At 36.0% G+C, this 9,811-nt stretch overlaps 1 protein-coding gene across 1 annotated transcript in view; it reads left to right on the plus strand.

Moving 5' to 3' along the window:
- The window catches only part of KIDINS220 (kinase D interacting substrate 220), a 183,065-nt gene that overhangs the window by 12,486 nt on the left and 160,768 nt on the right, over positions 1–9,811 (plus strand). Inside the window, exons 2-5 of the mRNA XM_042783667.1 lie at positions 119–217; positions 1,231–1,329; positions 3,926–4,024; positions 4,892–4,993. Of these exons, the coding sequence (XP_042639601.1) occupies positions 119–217; positions 1,231–1,329; positions 3,926–4,024; positions 4,892–4,993 (399 nt within the window). The remainder of the gene's footprint in view (positions 1–118; positions 218–1,230; positions 1,330–3,925; positions 4,025–4,891; positions 4,994–9,811) is intronic.

The raw sequence follows: 9,811 nt of genomic DNA on the forward strand, positions 1-9,811 counted from the left end.
AGGAATATGCTTATATATACATATAAAATTATATATAATTAATTGTATTTATTTACTGTGGTGTTTAAGTAGAAGTATAGCATCTTGACAGACTTTTCATGCCTCTTTTATTTTCTAGTGTGGCCAGACTCCATTGATGATAGCTGCTGAACAAGGCAATCTGGAAATAGTGAAAGAATTAATTAAGAATGGAGCTAATTGCAATCTGGAGGATTTGGTATATATTAAAATAATTTACTTAACTTATTTCCTTTTTCTTTGCCTTTGCTGTTTGTTTTTAAGAAATGATTAAAAAGTAATAGATTACAGATTATACTTTCAGATATATCTCAACTTTGCCTAGCATGCTAAATCAGTTTCTTATACAGGAGAGAAATTTTTACTTTTTATGGACGGTCTCAGTTCTTCATGTTGTTTTATATATAGATGGCATTGGTTGAATAGAGAACACATATACTAAAAATTAAAAGCCTGTCTAGAAAATATCTGTATAGGGGTCATGTTGTTAAATAACTCCTCATAATGGTAACTTACTGTAAATATAATTATATATGATAATATCCAGAAAGATGTCCTAGCAGGTACCACTTCTGAGTGATAAATCACTCTTGTGAGGGGTTGACTTTTCCTCTCATTTTTCTAGAATATTTTTGAGAGTCACACAGTTAAATCTGTTTTTTTTTTTTTTCAATTGAATGATCATTGGAATTAAATTACACTCATGAATAAAGTTAGGGTAGGACACCTGTATTCTTTATTTAAAAAAATAAAGGTAGAATACTTCTTATCACATAGTTTCTAAACTCATCATATGGGATCACTCTTATTTAGTACCCTGTAAATGTACTCTTAAATCTAATTATAGACTCTTTAATTTCAATTTATAGTCATGATTGCTAGCCACAAGGATTAGCTTTAAGGTTTTGGTGATCAGCTTTTCTTCTTTAAAAAACAAAAACAAAAAAAACCACTGTGTAATTAGACATCCAGTGAAAAGACTGAACAAGTAGTGGAGAAATGATTCTACATTACATTACTAAGAGTAACACATGTCCACAGGTAAATTCTTAAGAGAACTTGTGCTTTAATGTTACTTTAGAGTAGTTTAGTATGGGTTAAATCATGTCAACTTGGTATGATCATCTAGTATGTAAATTCAAATTTCTTTTTCCTCACTTGGAATGTTATTTTTGGCCTTGAAATGGTAATATTTTTGTATATATGTTCAAGGATAACTGGACAGCACTTATATCGGCATCAAAAGAAGGGCATATACATATTGTGGAAGAACTCCTTAAATGTGGGGTTAATTTGGAGCACCGAGATATGGTATGTGCATTCCTTATGATAGCTTATCATTTGGCTGAAATCTTATTAACAGTAGTAGGTGCATGTGAAGTTGTGTATTTTGATGTGTGGGGTAATATTCCAATAATGTTTTTAGGATTTCCTACTGGCTCTCAAGAATGCTTTAAAACCCAGCTGATATAATGTATCTTTTTTACAGTATTCTTGTTGATCATTTTAAGTTTATTTCAGAGTATGAAATTCTGAAATATTGTTAAAAATAACTCATTAGTCTTTTAAATATATATCAATGTTTTAGAACTTTAGAAAAAAATTACTTCCTTTAGGTAAGTCTTTAAGAGGGTAATTATAGTACAGTTTTAAGAACTGTTTAGCTGTTTAAAGTTATAATTTTCAAGATGATGTTTATAAATTCATTTAAAAAATGTAATTATGTTCAGATATACTGTCTGTACATTACAAGTTTAACAAGATATGCTTCTTAATGATCACTTAGCTCTTATTTGAACTTGGTATCTGGTTAAAGTGTAGAGGTGAAAAAAGGAATCATTTCTGGTGAATTTATTCTGTAAAATGTCCAGCCTTTTTAAAAAGTTAGTTTTAACAGTGCTGCTCTGGTGGCGTAGTACCTAAGGCATTTGGCTGCTAACCAGGAGCTCTGGTAGCATAGTGCCTAAGGCACCTGACTGCTAACCAGAAGCCTGGTGGTTCAAACCCACCAGCCACTCCTCGGAAGTAAGGTTGGGCAATCGTACTTCTGTAGTGATACTGCCTCGGAAACCCAAGGAGGGGTCGCTATGAGTCAGGGCTGACTCGACGGCACGTAACAACAACAACAACTGTTCAAACCTCCAGCCACTCCTCGGGAGGAATAGTGAGCAATCTACTTCTGAAGCTATATTGCCTTGGAAACCCACGGAAGGGTTGCGATCAGTCGAATCAACTCGACGGCAGTGAGTTTGGTTTTAGTTAGTTGAAGTGTGAAACATATATTATTTACCGATGGCCTGTTCTATAAAGTACAAGTTGTCTAACTTTTAAAAAAACTTCAGTATTCCATCATCTTGTATTTTAATATTATAATTTACACAGCAATTTTATTTCCATAATGTTATATCTATTCTCAAAACTTAGCAAAGTAAGTGATACACTCATTTTTATGGGAAGATACAGACAACTGTTTGTATCCTTTCTTAAAAGAAATTGAAGTACATTGCAATAAAAGTTTATATATACTGCATAAAAATTAATAATTTAAAATGGGTTGAGGGAAAAGCTCATAATTTTAGTAACCTAGGCAAAAGATGGATATGGCAGCTGAGAGTAAATCATGGCATTCTTACCTTATTGATTGATGAAGTAGAAAGACAATGTAGGAAGTTAATTAGTTCTCAATATTTGGTGAAAGGAACCATACCAATTTTTCAGTTGAATTAGGAGCTCTTCTAAGCGGAAGGCTGGTGTTTCAAACCCACTAGCCACTCTGTGGAAGGAAGGTGGAGCAGTTAACTTCCATAAAGATTTATTGCCTCGGAAATCCAATGGAGGTCACTGTGAGTTGGAATTGACCCGATAGCAATGAGTTTGTTTTTTTTTTTTTTAATTCTCAGGAGAGTTTTTTAGTTGTGTTGTCGTTGTTATGTGCCGTCGAGTTGGACCCTACTCATAGCGACCCCTCCTTGGGTTTCCGAGGCAGTATCACTATGGAAGTAGATTGCCCAGTCTTCCTTCCGAGGGTTGGCTGGTGGGTTTGAACCCCCAGCCTTCTGGTTAGCAGTCAAGTGCCTCCTATCAGGAGGTACATAATGTCAGCACAGCACAACTGGCTCATTGTCTTGTTGTGGTTTCCTATCTTTACCTATAACTTTGACTCAATTTTCTTCTCTCCTCCAAACTATGCTTGGCTCTAAAAATAACTTTTTTTTTTTTTTTTTAAAGAAAGCCTTTCCCAATTCCCCCCTTCTGACCCAGGCCTACTTATCTCGTGCCTTATGATCCAAAGTTCACTTAAAAAATATAAGAACTTTGTTTTTATTATGATCAATTCTGTTTTCTCTATCATCCATCACTTTATACTCTAAGAATGACTAGACATCCTGTCAGAAATTAAAATAAATAAAATATCACTTAATTTTAAGTTGTTTCCACTTTTTGGTTATTGTAAGTAGTGCTGCAGTGAACGATGGTCTACAATTATTTCTGAGTCTCTGCTTTCAGGTCTTTTAACTGTATATCTAGGAGTGGAATTGCTGTCACATGGTAGACTCATACAAGGAGAAGAAATCCAGAGACATAGAAATTTTTCTGAGGAAAAAATTTTATACAACCAGAAGAAATTTTAGGAATTTGGAAGAGTTCATTATGAATATTTCCTATTTTGACTTTCGTAAATAATGCAAACTTTGGAGTAATTGTTTATGGAATTACGAGATTTGACTTATTTCAAATATACTATTAGATATTTCTCTGGAGATTTGGGGAATTTAAAATTCAGTGGTATTGCCTTCATAAAGCTATGGTTTTATGAAGAAAAGTTGCAGAACAAACTTTATTAGTGGCATTTTTATGCTTGGAGAAGATCCAAAGTTTCATTTCCCCCTCTTTTTATTTTCTTTAGGGAGGCTGGACAGCTCTCATGTGGGCATGCTATAAAGGCCGTACTGATGTAGTAGAGTTGCTTCTTTCTCATGGTGCCAATCCAAGTGTCACTGGTCTGGTAAGCGTTAACAAAATATTCATTTGTAATGTAAGTGCTAAGTTGTCTTTTGGAACACTTGACCCTGATTATACTTTAGACCTTATGGTAGATAGATATTATCTATATTTTATTACAGATAATACCATAGAAGGTGATTTCAAAACACAATAATGAAAAATTTCTTTTTCAGTCTAAGTTTATTTCTCAAATTTATCAATATGAAGGCAGCTCTTAGAGCTGGTAATGTTAACTATAACTATATCATATTTAAAAAGGAAATTTTGAAATCCTTAATTATCTTGCTTATTTTATGTAGCAATGCATTCTTAATTGGAACTTTAAAGAAAAGAAACATTTGTCTAAGTATTTACCAAATAACATACCATTTTTCTATACATTCTGAAAAATGTTAATACATGCATTACTACTTTGCATAAGACTATCTCAGACTGAACATTGAGAGTCTGTTTTATTCAGTTAATGGAAGGACTATATAAGAAAGATTTCACATTCCTCTTATTAGTCTTGTCTGTTGGCTAATCGCATTAAATGTGTTGAATCTGTGAAAATAAATGTGTTTGTGATACATATTTATGTGAAATTGGGTGCATCCTTAACTGCCAATGATGTGTAATGAGTGTTATGTGTTTTTAAAGTAGAAAATGGTCTGTAACTTGATTTCTTTTTAATATTACTATTACTTTATTTTTTCTGTTACTCCCTTTGATATTTACTTTACTTGAGAAATGCATCTGCAAATATAAACCTAAAAGTTTTTTATGTCTCTCTTTTTTTTCTTCCTTTCTTCCCTTTCCTCTATCCCTTTCTTTGTTGCCCTCCCTCACTCCCTTTCCCCCTACCCACCTACTTACCTATCTATCCCAGCAGTATAGTGTTTACCCAATCATTTGGGCAGCAGGGAGAGGCCATGCAGATATAGTACATCTTTTACTGCAAAATGGTGCTAAAGTCAACTGCTCTGATAAGGTAAGTCTAATAGTGCAGGTTACAGTCTATGTTATCTCTACTTGGTATGTCTAAGCTTGTAAGCATTTTCATATGATCTTATGAAACTCCTCATATATCTCTTATATTTATGTACATTAATGTGTTTTATATAGACATACATTTCACAGATGATAGCCTTACACTTATTAGGTGTTAATGTCCTTCCAGTATTTTTTTATATTCATCACTGTCAAGAATAGACAGACATCTAGGACTCCCTTGGCTTCATTAAATCCTTTTTTTTTTTTTCTTTTGTAACTGGTCTTCTTACCTTGATTCCTGTCTGCTTTCTCTGTATTGTTGCCAAAATGATCTTTCTAAAATCCCAGTTTGATTCTCTCTCTCTTGTGCTTACAATCCTGTCATATTTCTCGGATGTGATATATAAAAATAGGTTTTGCATGAGCCTGGAGGACATTATGCTATGTAAAATAAGTCAATCACAGAAGGACAAATACTGTATGAGCCCATTACTATAAAAAAGACAAAGAAGGGTTTGCTTAAGAAAGGGAACTCACTTTGTAGGTTACCGGGGTGGGGAGGTAAGGGGCGGGATTAATTTTGGTCTAGTTGGGGGCCACATGCTGATGTAGGTGAGGGGAGGGGTGGTATAGAAAGAGTCTGTGACCACCCTGATAACATTAGGAGAAGGGAGGACACCAAATTGTGCACATAAGATATAGACCACAGACGCTAATACCAACCAGTATATCCACAATACTGCATTACCATTAACACCAAACGCCAGGCTACAGATAAACACATAAACGTCTGAGAAGATCAGATGGGGGTCGGTGATCAGGATTATATTTAGACCAAGGATAGATTCAGCATAGGCTAATCTTGCACAGACTTCAGAGATACAAAATACCTGCAATCCTTACAGAAACAACAGGAAAATAAAAAAAAGATAAAAAATAGGCCTTGCCTATCATCCTACCCTTTTCTCCTGCTACCTATACCCTAAATTACCTTGCATACCAAATGGTTTGCAAATTACTGAAATTCTTGGTTCTTAACCCTTCCATGCCTTTGCATGTATGGAATGCCCTTCTGTTCCTTTTTTGTCTTAACTTCAATTTATCCTTTAGACTCAGCTTATTTATATCACATTTATATCACCTCCATAAAGCATTTTTTTATTCATTTTTGTTACTTCAATCCTCACCTCAAACATTTAATAAATCTTTTTCTAATTACATTGTTCATTCCTGCATTTGGAGAGCTTTGATGGCTTCCACTGTTCTACGATAAAGGCCAGACTTCTCCGTTTGAGTCCAGCCTGTCTTCCCAGGCTCATTTCTCACTTCTCCTCTCCATATACAGAATGCTTTTAGGTATTACAGGTTGCCTCATAGCCTGTGAACTTTCATGAATTTCTGTGACTCTCTGTTTGTTAATTCTATTCCCTCTGCTGGGTTGCTGGAATATTCTTATTACTTCCTCTAGCCAATGAATTTCTATTTATTTTTTAAGACTCAGTTAAAGTGTTACCTCCTGCTTTGTTATGTCCCCTTATCTAGTTAATTATGTGTCACTCCCTCTACTATCAGGAGCTCTGGTGGCGTATTGCCTAAGGCACTTGACTGCTAACCAGAAAGGCTGGTGGTTCAAAGCCACCAGCCACTCCTCGGAAGGAAGGTTGGGCAATCTGCTCCCGTAGTGCTAAAGCTTGGAAACCCAAGGAGGGGTCGCTACCTTGGGTCCTACCCCAACGGCAGTGGTTGCATTTGCCCTCTACTGTCAGTACTCTCTGTATGTACCTCCATTAGGACACATAGCAGATTACATTTTGATTTACATGTCTCTCTTACCACTCTGGTATAAGCTTCATAAAGGTAAGGATTTTGTTTGTTTGTTTGTTTCCATTTTTGTTCTTCCATTATTTCTGTTAACTGCCTTAAAAGTTAAGGAGCTCTGGTGACACAGTGCCTAAGACATTTGACTGCTAATGAGGAGATTGGTAGTTCAAACCCACCAGTCACTCCATAGAAGGAAGATGGGGCAATCTATTTATGTAAAGATTTACCACCTCAGAAACCCAGTGGGGGTTACTATGAGTCAGAGTAGACTCGATGGCAGTGAGTTTGAGTTTGCCTTAGAAGTTGGCATATTGTGGGTAATCATCTTTTCTAATGAATAACAATTTAGCTAAATATAGGAAAACAACTGTTAGGAATTTTTTTGATACTTTGCATAGACTCAGCCTAAATTTCTTAAATAAAACAGTATTGCTTAACTTCATGAGGATGTTGGAAGTCTTCCATATCTTCATCTGGTATAGGTATGTACATATATATATATAAACTTACCAAGTAGTACACTTAAGATTAGTATCTTCCATGTTGCTGTTGCTGTTATGTGACACTGAGTTGGACCTGAATCATAGCGACCCCTCCTTGGGTTTCCGAGGCAGTATCACTACAGAAGTAGATTGTCCAACCTTCCTTCCGAGGAGTGGCTGGTGGGTTTGAATCTCCAGCCTTCTGGTTAGCAGTCAGGTGCCTTAGGTACTGCACTACCAGAGCTCCGAGTATCCTCCACACCCTTTGCTTTATTAATGTTCTGTCTCATTTGTAGATAGTATTGCGTAACGTAGTTGCTAAATGAATTCTATAAGGAAATTGTTAGAAATGTTTATATTATAATATGACATTTAAGAATATTGTATCTGGGATGGTTTGGTAACTCTGATTAGTTGGTTCAGATTAGTGAGATTTTATGTCTAAAACAGATGCAGTTCTATCCTGATATTTCTGATTTGACAATTTAACATGTTGACGAAACATTTAAGTTCTGGCCTATAGAAAAGTGTTTATATCTACCCAGATATTCAAGGCCCTCCAGAATCAGATACTGTATTATCTGATTTGTCACTCTTTAGCAATTTGAGAAAATGTTTAGTACCTCCTATGTGCAGTGCCTTATATTTGTCCTTAACACAGAAGATAGAAAAACAAAAAAGAAATTATCTCTACTACAGAAGCAAGAGGCAAGCACAGCATATAAAATACATAGGTTAAAGGTGAAGTGATTTAGGAGTTTAGAGATGAGAGAATTCACTGGTGCCTGAGCAATCAGTAAAGATTTGCTTGAAAAACTGAGATTTAATCTAGACCTTGAAGAAAGGATAGAATTGAACTTAATGGACAGTAGGAGACAAAACTGTACAAAGCACAAGGGAAAATGAGAGCAAAAAGCACCAGGTATGAATTCGCGTGGCATGTTGGGGTAATATTAAGTAGATTAATATGGGTAGAGCTCAGGGATGTGGAGAGGATCTTTGAGAAAGGAAACCATAGCAACACTAGATTAAGGAATTGGGATTTTTTTTTTCCCTTTCTTTATTAATTTTTATTGTGATTTGTGTGAAAGTTTACCAAGCAAATTCATCTTCCATACAGCAGCTTACATATACTTTGTCTCATGACATTGATTGTAATCTTCCACAATGCAACAGCTCCCCTTCCACTTCCTCCTCATAGGTACCTCTTCCCTGTGTCCTTCCCTCCCATGCATTCATGCCCCCAAGCTGTTTCCATGTGCATACACAACCCTTCTATTCTCCCATGATCGATCTCTCCAAGGAGTGTATCTACCTAATGTAAATGTTCAGCTCATATGTCTGTCTTTTGTTTTGGGGGAAGCCACAGCAGTGGGTTCAGAAATTTGGATTTTTGCCTTATAGACACTGAAAATCATTGAGAGGTGTGAATAGTAGATTAAAACAAATGGTGTTTTAGGAAGTCAGTGTTTAATATTAGACTGCTGTGTGAGTGAAGATAAAGAGAATAATGTTAGTACTGACAGAGATGGGGAGATTTCTATGGAAACTAATATTTAGGGAAGGGGGAATGAAGTCAGCTTTAGATATATTGACTTAGAGGTGATAAAAGCTCTTGTAATTAGAGATGTCCTGCTAGTTGTTGTTGTTGTTGTTATGTGCCGTGGAGTTGGACCCAACTCATAGCGACCCCTCCTTGGGTTTCCAAGGCAGTATCACTACGGAAGTAGATTGCCCCATCTTCCTTCCGAGGAGTGGTTGGTTTAGTAAACATAAAAATTTTGGTTGGAGGTAATGAGGAGCTGTCTGTGTAGAGATGATTCTTGAAGTTGTATGAGGAAGGGTTTGGTAACTGAGATCTGTAGTAATAGCATAAAATATGCAGAGAGTTCATTATTTTCTTTCTGAAATGCCAGAAAGAAAAATGTCTCCAGAGGTAGCAGAATTTGGTTGGTGAAACGTCAGAGGTGTCCAGTGAATTAGAAGTTCAAGGTAGAAGGGGCAGTCAATACTTTAGAATACTGAAGAACTTTTAGAAAGAAAAGAAAGAACTGAGAAAAGAATCTATAGATCTGCTATGTAGGAGACTTTGGCATAGTGACTTTATTAGAACAGAAACTAGTTTTTGAGGGGATTCCAAAAAGCAAACTCATTGCTGTCAAGTCAGATCCGAATCATAATGACCCCTCCTCGGGTTTCTGAGGCTGTATCACTACAGAAGTAGATTGCCTAGTCTTCCTTCTGAGGACTGGCTGATGGGTTTGAACCGCCAGTCTTCTGTTTAGCAGTCAAATACCTTAGGCACTCTATGCCTTTGAGAGGATTAGGGTAAGAAGTTTGAAGTAGACATTATGTGTTCTTTTGAAAAGTTTGAAAGAAAGGATAGTGATAAGTATTATAAAAGTATGTTGTTGTTATTTTGTTAAGTGCCGTCGAGTCGTTTCCGACTCATAGCGACCCCATGCACAGCAGAACGAAACACTGCCCGATCCCGCGCCAGCCCCACAATCCCT

This window comes from Orycteropus afer, unplaced genomic scaffold (genome assembly GCF_000298275.1).
Source record: "Orycteropus afer afer isolate SDZICR_OR568_19922 unplaced genomic scaffold, OryAfe1.0 scaffold00025, whole genome shotgun sequence".
In the NCBI taxonomy this organism is placed as follows: domain Eukaryota; kingdom Metazoa; phylum Chordata; class Mammalia; order Tubulidentata; family Orycteropodidae; genus Orycteropus; species Orycteropus afer.